Here is a 15,361-nt window from a genome sequence, read left to right as displayed (position 1 = left end):
TAATGTTTACAGGAACCCTCTGACAGTACTGTAATCCTTTCTGGAAACCAGAGAGAAAGCTGGCCCCTCAGGCAGCCTTGCACCCCACAGGCCCTTGAAGAGAGGTCAGTACACCAGCTCAGAGAAATTTGTGCTGACACAGGTAAGAAGTGTGAGAATGTACACAGGTGGAGTGAAAAAGCCTTCCTTGGAGCTGGGAAAGAAGGGGTACTAACCTGGGCTGCGAACCAGGGAGCTGCCTTGGCTTTGTTTAACCCCCAGGAAAACTCCTGCAGGACGAGTTGCCATGGCAACGCGGCCCAAATCAGACTAGCATGAACTAAAGGCTGAGATAACACAGTCCCATTTTTAGCTCTCCGAACGGGAAAAAATCTCTCGTGATCACACTGAAGAGGGAAACAGTACAATCCGGAGCTGTGTAATGCGTTAGCAGGTTGATGAATGAAGGTAAAAATTGTTAGCAGGAATACCATTTTATAAGGAAAAGAAATATCGTATCTGTAAGATTTTGATTATAGTGATACAAATGTAACTGCTATAGCATACCAGAAACCAAATAACTAGAAATCTATAAAAATTTAGAGAGCTGTAAAATGTCATGACCTAAAAGTAAGAATATTAGGTGTCTATAGGCTTCAAAATCAGAGTTCTGAAGTCAAAATACATTTGTTAAAAGCTAGCATATGAGAGTTTTTAAAATCTGAATATTATGACCAGAAATACCTTTGCCACTTAGGTGATCAGGGACTCGGTCCTTACTACTCTGCTTCTTCTGAGACTCTCTGCAGGATCATCCCCAAATATTTATCAATTATAGCTTACTTACAATGTATCAAAATAGCTTCCTTTTTAATGTGTTTAATATGTTTAATATGTTGAAATGGAACAGTCCAACACAGTGGTAACCTCTGGTAGTCTATAACCTCATACGGGATGGGACACAGAATAGTCACATAGAAGGAGCTCAAACTTAGCAAATGCCAGTAAACAGGAAATAAACAGAGAACAGGGACCAGGGAGAGGCTTTAAACCAGCGAGCTAAAATTGTACTTTAATCACTCTTCATGACTGCATCTTTTCCTCTCGAGAGAGATGGACTAGCAATGGGCTAGCAATGTACCTCAGTCCTGTCTAATTCAAAGGCTACCAGATACTAAACAATGAGCACCAGGATGAAGGACATACTTGTCAGTCAGTCTCATTTTTAATTCCACAATGGCCAAGATTTTTGCAAAGACAAATCTCTGGAAAATTATTTCCATTTGAAAGTAATGTAAATAAATGTCACCAAGAGGCTGTTCAGTGTGATCTAGTGGACAAGAACCATAAAAGCCAAGGCAGGGTGAGGAGGGAAGGTTGGCACCACATTCACACCTGAGCAGCCTATTTGTAACTCTGCAGCAAGCCCAGCATGGAAGATCACTTCAATCTTGTCTAGGTGGCAGCTTATGTTTTCTCATAAGAAATGTTATTCAGGCAAGGCACGTCTGTCAACAGATCCTTTGTGAACAGCAAATTGAATATTTCATGGGGACATTTTCCTGACAGATTTGTTGTCACTCTTGGCTTCCTGCCCTAAAGATGCTTCTTTGATCAAATGACAATGTCATTGTTCTGAGAAGTCACATTCTTCATTAAAGCTTTCCTTCATCCACCATTGTACCTGCTTTGTACCTTTAAAAGTGTTCTCATTTATTATCAGCTGTTCTGTGACTCTGAAATTGTGTTGAACATTGGATCAGGGTTTAACTAAGGAGTATGAAAGACAGGCATAGCAGGAACAGTAATTTGTCCATCAAACCATTTGGCCATAAAAGTATAAAATTATTGAAAAACTTATGAGTGTCAATTTAGCTGTCTTCATGATTATTGCTGTCTGACCACAGCTATTATCTACAGTCCCTGGTATTTAGGTGTGCTGAATTCTGGTGACATGATTTAATATTTCACTGAAGTTTCCTTTCAGTTGGATTGCTCCCCAAAGCCTGTAAGATAAGCATAGAAAATGTTTCCTGAACTCTTGCCAGGACAACCATCTACACATTGCCAAATGAACCAAAATCTGACTACGGTGAATCTATTGTGTCCTGAAAACAAAATATTTTAATTCCAGGAGAAACACTACCTAGCATGAATTTCAGAAGTTCAACAGAGTATTTTGAAGTTAACACTTCCGTAACTAGCTGTTCCAAATCTTATTTATATTTCTTTTTTTTTCAGGAAATGGTTATTGTTTAAGAGACAATAAGCATGCATGCAACTATGTATATATTTATGTATTTCAAGGGCAACAAGGTAGATGAATGTTTGAACATTGTACACTAATAGCTGTAAAGCTATGAAAAGGTGAAGCTGATATCCTCCGGTCATATATAGCTGTATAGGGGAAAATGCACAGAATGTTTTTTGCTGTTCAGCAGGATTCTCAAGAGCTGCTACAGTAATAGCCAACATGAGACTCTAATGTACCCAATATTACCATGTGAAATACCAATGAATAATGTAGCAGTGCTGTCTAATGTAAGAAACGAAGTTAATTACCTTTCTCTATTTCACTTTGAAAGGACAATTTCCGTCTTCGTAGTTTGCAGTTATCTCCATCCGAATCATTAGTAGTTTGTGATCTTATTACGAGGTCAGACTTGATTAATGAAATATGAAACATAATGACAGATTAGTCCCATCTAAAGAGAGCAGGTTTTCAAAAGGTGATTGACTGTTAATCATGTTCAAGCTTCAGAGTAAGTCAGTCTGCATCAACCTTTCTTCCCCTCCACTTATTTTACTTCTCAGTGCTAGCATTAAAATGATCATACAGATTGAGTAAATTTGGCAATGTGGTAAAAGTAAAGAATTGAGATAGATAAATTTACATGCAGACATATGTTATCAGTTTCTGGAAAATCTCACAGATGTGGGCTAAATAAACTTCTCTAAGTTAAATGAAAAAGAAAAAAAACCCCAATAACCTATCACAGAGAATGTGTATTATTGCAGGCAGTAACATGGTAACTGATTGTAACTAGATTTGATGTTCAATTACACGGTAATGATTATAAGGGTTACATTTTACCCTAATAACTATGAGGTTGATAAACACAACACACTTAATCTTCATCATTTTCATGTTTCTAGATCCTTCTTTCCTCCCTATCTCATTCAGTTCATTTAGATAGTATTTCCATAGCCCAATACAATTGTCTCTTTTTATCCATTGTATTAGAAGATGGATGTGCTTTCTGTTGTCATAATAAATGAGATGCATTTAGCTCTTCTTTCTGCTTATTTTAATACCAAGAAAATGTGCAAATAAGCAGATAAAATGCCAGTTGTGCTCTTTGCATACACATTCACTGCATTGACTTCAACCTACTTCCCCTCTTCCCCCATGAGATTTCCTATACCTAGCAAGTAAGCAGATTTGCATGTCTGAGAAGGGCAAGGAAAAGGAGTTGGAAACGTTTTTGTCTTTCTCTATTCCCCTCCTTGTATTTCTGGTGGTTAATATGCTTCAGTGGTCACCCACTGGTAGAATAAGTGAAGAAGGTAGTTTATGTAGAAAAAAAAAAGGACAAGAGCAGATGTTCAGGCAGATGTACCTATTAATCAGATAAAAAATTGTTATCTGAGCGATGCTACAAAGACCAGAATGTACTCATCACTTTTTAGGGAAGATTTTGAGGATTATGGTATCAGGAGAAGTCAAACGGAACCGCTAGTTAAAGCTATGATTCTGCAAATACAGAGGCATGGGTGAACCTGCCCTCCTTGTTTCTGTAAAGTCTAATCATATTTCCTTGCCAGTTATTACAGCAGTAAGAAATAACTCTGGAAAAAAATTGTAATGGACGTTAGCAGGGAGGAGAGTCTTTGTTTATTCTGCATCACAACACAAAAGATAGATGGAGATCCATTTCAATTTTCTCTTGATCTTAAGAAAAAATAATGACAAAACATTGATGACAATATAATTTCAGAGGACCATTGCTCAGAAGACCAAAGTCATTGATATGAATTTATCCTTAAAGATTTTTTCAAATATGTGGAAAAGTTTCAACTTAAGCTTAAATTTATCACTGCAGTATAAATTCATCATATAATATTTACTTATAATTAATAACTATGACCTTTTCAACAAACACAAAATGATAAGTTTTAAAATAAAGATAGAACTGGCCTTTTATGTTCAGAACAATCTTTTATAAAAAAAAAGGCTCATCACAAAAGATTTGAAATTTATCGTCTGTAGTAGTTACTTCTGTTTTTAACTAAACATCTACACATGATAAACAAAGCTGCTCCCATCACTTATAGCTGAAAGATTACAGTTCTTTGTCTGCTTGTTTCTCAGAAGGTCTTTGAGGTGAAATTATGTTAGTTCCTTCTTACTGAATCTCTCTTCATTTTTCCTTCACACTGAATGTCTGTTTTTTTTTTTTTTTTTTTTTTTTTTTTTTTGTGGGCATAAATCCACAAAATGGCAGTTTTTCAGAAATAATGAAATATAAACCACCCATTCAGTCCATATTTGGTGGCCAGCACCAGTGTACTTTCCAACTTAATAGAGACAGAGCCCCTTTAGCATTAGCTGGGCAATAGCCTTTCCTTTCTCCTGTATCCAGCAGTTCCCCCCGGTCCTGGCCAACCTCCCCCTTCTTTCCAATTCAGACTGAACCCAGAAGTTTAAGAGAAGCAGGCCCTAATACAGTATTTTTTATTTTCTTGGAGGCACATTCTGAGCAAAAGAGGATGTTTACGGAAGTCAGTGAGGGAAGAAGAGGCAAGAAATGCCCGACAAATGGAAAAGAGAGGAGTATAAGGTGAGTGGAACTTCGAAATGTTCCTTGTCTGCTTTTATTCCCCTGACAGATAGGGTGCAGTCCAAGATAAGAAAAATTTAGCTTTGAAAGGCAATTAAATATTCTGTATGGTTACACAGAGGAGGGATCTGGATAATCTGATTGATGTTTGTTTTATCATTGTACAAATATATTGAGGGTCAAAAGTTCCCCTTGCTGTGACCCAAGTTATGGCCACATTTAGTGAAAAAAACATATTTTCCATGGCTTAAACAAAACATTCAAAATCCCCGTGGCTGAAACTTTAATACTGTTTAAATATAGAACCAAATCCTTTTAGATTAACATTATCTGAAACATTTCATTGACTTCTGCTGACTTTAACTGACTTTAGTAGGAGCAATCAGGGAAATTTTTTTCTTTAAGTAGGATTTGGCCTCAGGATTTTTGCTTTTAATTTTTCTGACCTTGATTTTCCACTTGCTATTTTCAAGTTTTGTTATTTGATATATTTTATGACCACTGGTAAGGACCAGTATTAAAAACAAACAAAACAACACTATTGTATGTACCTTTGCGCTTTCATCTCTCAGATTAAAAGTCAATTCTAGATTGGTGAGGAAGAGATCAGAAAATTCAGGGTACATATCCAGGACTTCTAGGAGGTCCTCTCGTTGGATCTTATGCAAGTCACAATATGTTAAAGCTCTCACATCTGCATTTGACTTTCCTGGTTTTGCATAAAGATGTACCATCTCTCCAAAGATATCGTTTTTCCCTGTGGAAATAAAATAAGATTATTAAATAAGAAAAGGCATTATATTGAATGATGTATTTTTTTATGATAGTGATGCAGAATATTTGATTTTACAAAAAGCAGTACAATCTGATTACTATTGTACATAGGTTGGGGCAAAACAAAGTAGTATTATTAGAATCAGTGAAATTACATAGGCATTTAATCGGACTAAGTGAAAGGAACATATATCTTAGTCACATTTTTTCTTCAGTTTTGCCAAGAAAGCACATCTAGATCAGTCTCCTCTGTACTTTCTTCTCAAAGTACTATTTTTTCATTTAAGTCTTATGGCAACACAGGTATAATTTCTGTATTTCAGAGTTACAGAATTCAGTAATTTAGAAGAGTCTATTTCTGTACAGGAAAAAAAAAAGTGCTTTTACTTGTTTTCCCAAAATGTGCACCTAACCTTCATATATATGTATATATTCATATATAACCTTCAAATGCAGAGCAGCCCTCCACACAGACGACTGCAAACTATCCTATATAAATATACATCTATATACCTGCACAGCCAGAGGGTTCTGTCTTGGAAAGCACTGATGGCGAAGACTAGTGGTCAGAGCAGTGAGGGAGGACACAGTTGTGGCTTTTATACCAGAGTCCTGCAAGCAGTTCTAGCTTCCCAATTTTTTGAAAAAGGAAGTTGAAACTTGGCAAGCAAGCAGCTGAGAGGTGCAAAGGCTAATTCAAGAGCTGGAGGGGTGACTTATAGTGAGGATCTTAAAGATCACACGCAGTCAGTTTAGTTTATCAAAAAGAAGATGAACAGGTTAACTTGATTTTATTGCACACATCCTTATAGAGAGGAAAAATTACTGGGTGCTAAGAGCCTCCAGAATATAATGAGGAATGCACAATGGGAACCAATGGAAAGAAACTGAAGTAAGGTAATTTCATACTGGAAATAACGATCACATTTTTAACAATAAAAATGATTAACTATTGAAATAAACTGCCAGGAAAAATGATCACTTTTTCATCTTGTTATGCCTTGTGATCAGAACTCATTGCTTTTCTGAACATTTTGCTTTAAATGAACACAGTTCATTAGACACAACAGATAGTTAAGGGTATGAAATGTAACAGGAGTCTGTTATATAACCGAGGCTAGCCAAGATAATCTAATAGCCCTTCTGGCCTTAATGCTTATGAATGTAGTCATCCCTATCCAAGGCATATAGCACCTTCTTTGTAATATGACTCCTCTGACGTATTTTTATTCATTATATGTATTAATACTTTTATTAATACATATTGGAAGTGGTGGATTGTCTTGGGATTTTAGATATCTTGGACTCTTCAGTCCCGTGAATTCCATGAATTCTTGAAGTATTGTAGACTTTGCTCCTGAGCAAATTATGCAGTGGCTTGATTTTAAATAACAGTGACTAAAAGATTCACAAATGTCCTACCTCAGGAACTACAATGGACATTTATTTGCAGTCCCCTGTCTCTTTTAATATGCATTGTAGTAAACTACTTACCAAGAATGGCCACAACAATGTCACTCTTAAGGATTTCAATGGAGCCCCTGGACACAAAGTAAAGAGCAGTGAGAACATCTCCACAGTGCACTAAAGTGTCTCCAGGAGGTGCATGTGTTGTCTTAAATTTCATAGCCAAAGCTCGAAGGCAGCCTTTACTGGCTCCCCGGAAAGCTTTGCAATTCTGAAGCAAATTTTGGTTGAGATGCAGACAAATGTCGGCTTGTAAGCATTCTGGAAACCCCTTCAGGACCTGGAAAGACAAGCATAAGGATTTCACATGAATGCTATTAAAGTTGCTTTATATAATCTTTAATGTTTTCTTCCTGGCCAGAAAGAAGGAAGTGACTTATAAACAGAGGTGGTCCTAGGGACTGTCTGAGTATTTCACACAACTGCCTGGTTTAATCTTTATTGCAAAGTTCATACAATGCAAATACTAATGGGGTTCAAATGTAGTGGTAAAAAAAATCGTTATTAAAATTTCTTTTTTTGTAAAAAAATACTATCAAGGTATATGAATGAATATACTGCAGTGAAATAACAAATAAGACAGTTAATAAAAGAAGAATCTTCACTGGATCACACCTGTTTGGACTAATAATTTGTATTAATTACAAAAAGTAATACCCTGAATATAAGATGACTTTTTGCTGAAGTAGCTATGACATTTGTAGTACAAGAGCTATCTGAGATATTTTTCAGCTAGAGAGTATCTTAATATTAAATAATCTGTTTGCAAGAGTATGATTTAGATTTTTATCAGAAAAAAATCCAACATCTCCCTCTGAAACAATAGGGCTATGCAGGTTTATATGAGTGAAGATGAACACAGGGATAGTTCCTATGGTCCTTGCTCATCCGTTGTTCAGAACAACAGGAGTTTGCTGCAGTAGACCACAGGATTTCTCATGTATACCATGGCAACATGTTAATTTTGTTTAGAAGAAAAAGAAAGTAAGCTACTTAAACCTGATCATTAGATGTGAGCTTTTGTAAACCACTTAGGAGTGCTCTACCTGTGCTGCTTTCAGTGTCAACACAAAATATTCCCAGTGGCTTCAAGGGGAGCTTTGCCCACCTCATGACTACCTGCATTGTGCTCAGCATTGAGGCTGACGTTAACATGAAGCTTCAGCTAAATCCTGGTATCTCCTATTAATGAAGTTAATGGATTGTGTATTTCCCCCAGAGGTGTAAGCGAACTGGCCACATGTATTGCAGATTTCTAAGGATACAATATGAATTGACAGTGCCAGCTGTATGAAAGCATTGTGTCTTTTTGTTATTAGAGCAGTCTATTTATTCATTCCTGTTTAAATTATTTACTCTTCTTGTACAAAAATGTAAGCCTGTATGGCATAAAAAATAAATAAAATAAAATACATTTCCTTCTTGATGGATTCCTTCTTATTTCAGCACAATAAAGGTCTGTGCACTCACTTCTATTGCATAAAGATATTTGTAACTGTTAGCCCTTGCTAATAGAGAAGATGAACACATTTCTAGTGTGAGGCTTCTGTGCACACATGCCAAGCTGTGATTTACAAATGAAATATTAGTACATTAGAGTCTGAAATGTTTCTGATTGTTAATGAAATCAATATTGGGATACAACAGAATGTTATAACAAACATTTATACAAGAAAATCATGACTAAAGGACACTATCACATGGAAATTCTCAAAAAAAGCCAGCATTCACAAACAAGCAAAAGAAAAAAAAATTAAAAAAAAGCTTCTATGGTGCCCCTCCCTCTGTTTTCAATATCTATCATATTATCAGAAATGGCTTGGTATACAATTACTCTATTTATTTTAATACAATTATGTTGAAATAAAGATAATATGGGTTGTAGCAACTTGCTGAAAGATATTGAGAAATTAGTATCTAAATATGCCTGGTCAACGGGACATTTAAAGAAAAGTTGTGGATGTTTATTTTGAAATTGTAATCTAATATGTGAATAGAAAAGTCCTATTTTGAATTATTGTGTTATAGTGTAATTTTTGTGTTATACTCCTATTTGAAGGTAATTTAGCAGAGCTCCATTTTTATAGGATGTAAAATATGAAACATATTTTAAATTCAGAGGTACTTACAGGAAAATGTATTTGAGTTGTTAGAATGTCAGGAGAACAGCCTTAGGATAAGTGTATTCAGTTTTTCACATCAGCTTCTATTTATTGCATTTATCAAAGGATTGTACTTTACCATTAAGCAAAAGCCATGCAGACCATGTCTGTTGGTTTATATTTCTGAAGATACTTTGGGATTTTATTTAAAGAAAAAGTTCTTTTGATAATTAACTTATACTTTTTATGAAATTGTTCTAAAATTGTTGCGTATTAGTAAATAGTTACTTATACGTTAAAAGCATCTGAGGTACAGTAGCTCCTGGTCAAGCATCATGATGAAAAAATCCCTGCCCCATGGAGCTTACATTCTAAAAAAGTTGTTAGACATCACAGAGGAAGAATATTTCCCACTTCAACATTTCAATTGTCAAGTGCCTAGAATGGAGAGAGGTGCTCAAATACCAGTTTTCCAACAGATTTGGAGATTACTCCGTTAACACAGGTTTGGAAATCCAACAAAGCTGATTTGAAGACAAATTTATTAAACGCTGTTATATACTGTATTACTAAAATGAGCTTACCATGCCACTCACATTACACATAGTGAGGTATTTAATCCAGGTCCAGTAGTTAGTACGGATACAGAATCATCTTTCTAACAGCTCTGTATTATACTCTATGAACAACATCTTGCTAACCCAGGGTTCCATGTGCATTTCCAATATTCATTAGACTTCATGGAAATATTTCATATTTGTAAATTTTTAGCTTATGTTTGTATGGAAATATCTTATTCTGACATATTTTTGTATAGAACAGGAACAATCTTACTGAAAATCATGTCTTTATAGTGTATAGTGTCGGAATCAAAATAAATACCAATCATAAACATGCTGACAACTCTAAATATTAGAAAATCATTTTTTTGTTTGTCAAAATTCTGGGATTAGATGAAAAATAATAACACAAAAATACTTTTGATTTGTTGTGAGGTCTTTAAATGACTCAGACTTCAATGTGATCACAAAACAAAAATACTATTTTCTGAAAGATTAAAGCCCCAAAATCACAAATTTGCATGACTCCAGAACCCTACACACCCACCCCCCCAAAAAAAAATTAATTGAAAATGATAATGCTAGGAATTACTCTATAAAATGCATTCTGCTTGATGGTTCATCTGAAATTACTAAATCTTTTGAATAAAGATTTATACAGGTTTAAGTTTTTATTGATCCTTTCTTTCCTGCCATGTTTCGATTTTCACACTCAATATTTCCTCAGTGTCTCCGTTGTGTCCTGATGAGAAAATTCCTGTATTTTCATGATTAGAATAAAGAATCAGAACTCACGATTTTAAGAAACTGAAATCTTCTAAAAAATTTAAGAAAGTAGCAAAAAATCCTCCAGGTTCCCAGATCTCCCTTCAAAAGAAATAAAAACAATTATGAATTTGTGACCATAGGCTTCAGTTCTCCATCCTTGATAGCTATAGAGTCCAGTCTTCTCTCCCTGTTGGGAATGAAACTTTCTCCATGTCAAATAATGTTGGTTTACTCATTTGCCATACTTATCACGGACAAAAGTGACATTCAGATAAAAGAAAAAAAAATTTATGTTCAATAAGCAATTAAGTTTAGTGAGGAGAGTAGGGATGTGATTCATATTGCGTTGAAGAGTGTTGTTTTTTGTCAGTGGAGAGGGAGTCCAGCTGTACGAGCTGCTCTTTTTCAAGATGACAACTTGCCGATGCTGATACTTGTGTCAGATGCGTTTGTGACAGTAGAGATGGAGATATCTACATGTGATGACCTTAGACAACTATCAAATATTTGGGTCAATGACAAGACTGTTACAGTTGGATCAATGATAAGCTTCATAACAATGTTGGAATTTTCTCTCTTCAGTTCTGAAACACTGTTATCTTTCACAAACACTGTATATTAGTTATGTGACCCATGTGTTTAAAAAGCATCCAAACAGAAGCAAAAAAGAAGATAGATAGAAGAAGGGATATTAGTTGTTTGTCATTAAATGTGGAAATACTGTCACATCCTCATATTTCCTTTTATTTTTTTATTTGTGTGTCAGTGACAAAGGGCCAAATGCCAAAACGCGAAAGTACAGTGGTAAAGTCAAATATAGCAGAAGAATGATTGAAACAAATTTCAGCATAATCCCAGTAGATGTTTTTCCTAAGCTTTAAATCATGTCAGATCCACAACAGATATGAAGTGTGTAGTGTAAAAATTGTCTTGATTTGTGTCAAATGAGAGGAGTGCTTCTCTTACACTGCAAAATAGCATAGAAGGTCTTTTATTTTGATTTTCCTCTACATAATTTCTCTACAGCTGAATTTACTTCAAGGAGAATTTTTTCTTTATGCACCTTTTTATGCCAACAGTTGTGTTTTGTCCTCCTTAGAGTTTGGTTTCTTTCCATCTAGTAAAATCATAATTTCTCTCTCATGTGCAAGTTGCTCTTATGTATTGTTTATTTTGCTTGTTGTTTTTCTCCTTTTCACTACCAAAATATATTAAAATATAACTGTCCTATCCATCAGTCAAAGATATTCTTTGAACTCTTTGCAAAAGAATAGACTTTAGTCAGGTAGACTTTTAGACTCTGTTTTATTTGTAAACCAAGGACTTTTTTTTCTGATACTGACTTGAAGTACGTGATTCCTCTTCTTCATTGAGGAGAGTAGTCTTTTTTCTTTTCTTTTTTTTTTTTTTTTTTAAGCACAATATGAAGAAGGTCCTTAAATAGTTGAAAAAAGAAGCAGCAGGTAATGGTGAGCTAATTCAGCTCTTAATGAGATTTGATGGATGCCAACCTTATGAGGAGTAGGATCTTTTGTTTTCAGTCATTGCCATGACACAGACATGTGTGGCTTTTATGCTGTAATTACTTGAGTTGCAGCAGATCATTCTTCATCTATAATCTTATTACAGTTTCTGCGTACATCTAAAAGGGGATCTCTGACATATGTTACACTGCTTGGGGAGAATGACAGAAATGACTTCACCTTCTCAAACCATTGACTTGCTTCAAAAGAAAAGTTTTTCAGATCTCGAGTAGCTGGAAGCTGAACAAATCATATATTTCTGGAAACACAGTGGTGGTTAGGAAGCTGTTAATTGCTCTTGTTTGACCACAAAATATAATGCAGTGAAAAAATAATAGAAGATCAGTTAATTTGTAAATAGATTGAAACTCTTTCTTTTCTCAAATTAAACCCTCTTTTCTGTACTCATTAAATATAGACACTCATGTTTATTAGCTAACTTTGTTACAGAAAATGAAAGAACTACTTTACAATTAATTGTATCTGAGATAGCTTTTGATAGGCTTATGCTATGTCATATGATTTCCATCATGACACATATACAGACATCAGTACCACTTTTCAACGTGATTACCTATTCCTTTTGTATAACCAATTTTTGCTCCAAACACTTCTAAGTTTGATTGTTGTTCTGATATTATAAGGAAGTTTTCCTTGCTATTATTGAAATTTTATTTCTCTTTCCCATCATTTGGTTTAAAGACATTGCCGCAGTAACTGTAGAGGCAGAATCCATTTGATTGTAAGAGGTTATAGCAGGGAAAAAAAAACAACTATGACAACTGTGGTGGAGTCATTCAGTGACCAGTGCCCAATTTTCCATTAAAGAAAGCCTTACCAAAGGAATGATGAAACCTACTCTTCACTTGGTTCTGAACCTTCAAAATTAGGTGTGCACCTTGCTCGCCTTGTATGGTCACTGAAGCTGAGAGGACTAGTCGTAAGTGGAAAACAAACCATTTGCCTAGATACTTGCAGGAGAAGGTTCTCTAATTTTATATATAAAAATGCTAACTTGCTTCCTCCTTTCGTGGTACCATATCCAAATCAAAAATTACCTGTTCCACATTCAAAAGTTAACATGTACATATGGCTAAACATATTCTTTCTTTCTATGCCTTTCTTTCTTTCTGCTTCTTTCTTTGTACTTCCTTCTTTCTCTCTCTTTCTTTCTTTCTTTCTTTCTTTCTTTCTTTCTTTCTTTCTTTCTTTCTTTCTTTCTTTCTTTCTTTCTTTCTTTCATAAAGCTATTCTGATGCACAGAAGATCCATGGAAAGAATGTGTATTAAAAATACATGCATAACTTAAAAGAGGATCTCAAACACTAAGTATGTCATCTTTCTACAAGAAGCATCACAGGCATGCTATTATCAGCTGGACTGATAACATTGGAATGAAGAGGAAAAGAAGGCAAAGAGAGTCTAGGAAAAACAGAACAGGATAGTTTTTAAAAATATATATATATCTTTGAATCTTTGGGACTGGTGAGCTCTTTCACAAAACAATATAGTTTGCAAATCATTATTTTGTAATTTAACTTTGCCAGGGTATACCACAGGGATATGATTTAAATTATGCTTATTCCATACACTGAAGATTTTTATCCAGATTAAAATAAATCCCAAATCCTGTTTATCCAGTCCATGCATAATTATGTGGAACTGTTTTTATCAAAATACATTATGCAATGAAATATAATCAAAGAGATGTAGAATTGAAGCAGAGAGGAACAAATGAACAAATAAACAATGTTTCACCAGCAGATCTTTAAAGCTACTTTTCAGTTAGCCATTTCAAATGAGCATAAAATATTATCTCAAATATAAAGATTTTGTTTAGGAAAGGAAGTTTATCTAGTCTAAATACAGTATTATTCCTGAGGTTAACAGTTGTAGGTTTTTATTTCACTTCTCCTTAATTATAAAACATATTATGGATAGTTAAAAGCCACTTTTGAAACATTCTCTACTATTATTTATATATATATGTGTGTATACGTTATGTGTACATATATATATATAAATGGAAACTATTCATGCATTTCATATTTCAAAGGAGAAAAGGATTGAGTTTTCTAATTTCTACTCAGTTTTCAGTCATGAAATGAAAAAGAAAGACTTTGGATCTAATTCTACCTTCAGATATTTACACAAAACTCCTATTAAATATTGACTAGAGTCAAACATATTTGTCTGAGGACAGCATTAGCCCTCTGGTGTATAAATGAAAATATTTCATGCAAAATTAAATTCTAAATACCACATGCAAGTCCATCTCATATGCACATGGCGCAGAGCCAAGAAAACTTCATTGGTGCTTGTGCTAACATGCATATATGGTTGAACTAAGAGCATTCACGCAAAGGAAAATGCAGAATGGCATGGCAGCTTTGTCAGAGAGATGTTCCTATAGAGCAACTAACTAATGCAAACCAGTATGCACATGACCTTTTTGGAGGCAGAGAAGCATGACTTGAGTTGTGGGGTAAAATAGTGACTAATAAATGTGGTTAGTTAATACCTAATTTTTAGTAGCCATTTTGCCCCACATCTGATTATACTGGGATTCTTTCCCTTTGCTGTCTACCCCTTCATCATGCAAAAAGTTACAATTAAAACTAGAAAGCATTGAACAAGCTCCAAAACAGATAACATGGATATTCTCCACACTTTATACTGGAATTAAATTTGATATAAATACCTCCTGCTCTTACCAGTGGGTGGTGTTATTCCATGTATTTAGGTATGAAGCAGACAGGAAAGAGATAAATCTTTCATAAGTACAACATAAATCAGACAATTGTCATATTATCCTTGCACTAAGTGTCACATAGTCAGTCTCACATTTTAAGAAAATTAAGTGACTGCCGTAAAACTTCAGGGACAGAATTGTGAATAAGAGAAAACAATAAATAAAATATAACAAAACAAGATACTAATCTTGATTTTTTTTCATATTTTATTTAAAACAAAGCCTCCATGCTGCCTCACAATCAGACTGCAGAATTTTTGTTTAATCCATTTACTTGTTATTTCATATTGATGACAAATCCAAGACTAGTTTCAATTCCTGTATTATGCAAAGTTTAACCTGACAACATCCAATTTTACTTTCTCTTTCATGTGAAACAGGTGTTCTCAGTACATCCATTAGTGGAGATGAATTAGTTAAAGTGCATGTGGTTTTGTAATATCTTCAGAAATAATTTGAGCTAGTTCAGATTTTGACTACAAGCCCCTGCAGCTTAAGAGCCTGATCCTGCAAAGTGCGGAGGATCTCTCACTCCCATTGTCACCAGAGGGAATCAGAGCCATTCAGAGCCATGTAGGATGAAGCCACTGATGCT

At 34.8% G+C, this 15,361-nt stretch overlaps 1 protein-coding gene across 1 annotated transcript in view; it reads right to left on the bottom strand.

The window, feature by feature from the left end:
* KCNH7 (potassium voltage-gated channel subfamily H member 7) overlaps positions 1-15,361 on the bottom strand; it is a 58,289-nt gene that overhangs the window by 19,474 nt on the left and 23,454 nt on the right. The window contains exons 6-8 of the mRNA XM_026038487.1: positions 7,089-7,341; positions 5,372-5,577; positions 2,542-2,641 (exon numbers count right to left, since the gene is read on the bottom strand). Coding sequence (XP_025894272.1) covers positions 2,542-2,641; positions 5,372-5,577; positions 7,089-7,341 — 559 coding nt within the window. The remainder of the gene's footprint in view (positions 1-2,541; positions 2,642-5,371; positions 5,578-7,088; positions 7,342-15,361) is intronic.

This window comes from Nothoprocta perdicaria, unplaced genomic scaffold (genome assembly GCF_003342845.1).
Source record: "Nothoprocta perdicaria isolate Ctin4 unplaced genomic scaffold, notPer1 scaffold_0, whole genome shotgun sequence".
In the NCBI taxonomy this organism is placed as follows: domain Eukaryota; kingdom Metazoa; phylum Chordata; class Aves; order Tinamiformes; family Tinamidae; genus Nothoprocta; species Nothoprocta perdicaria.
The sequence above is the reverse complement of the archived record's forward strand: the minus strand, read 5'-3'. Positions and strand labels throughout refer to the sequence as shown.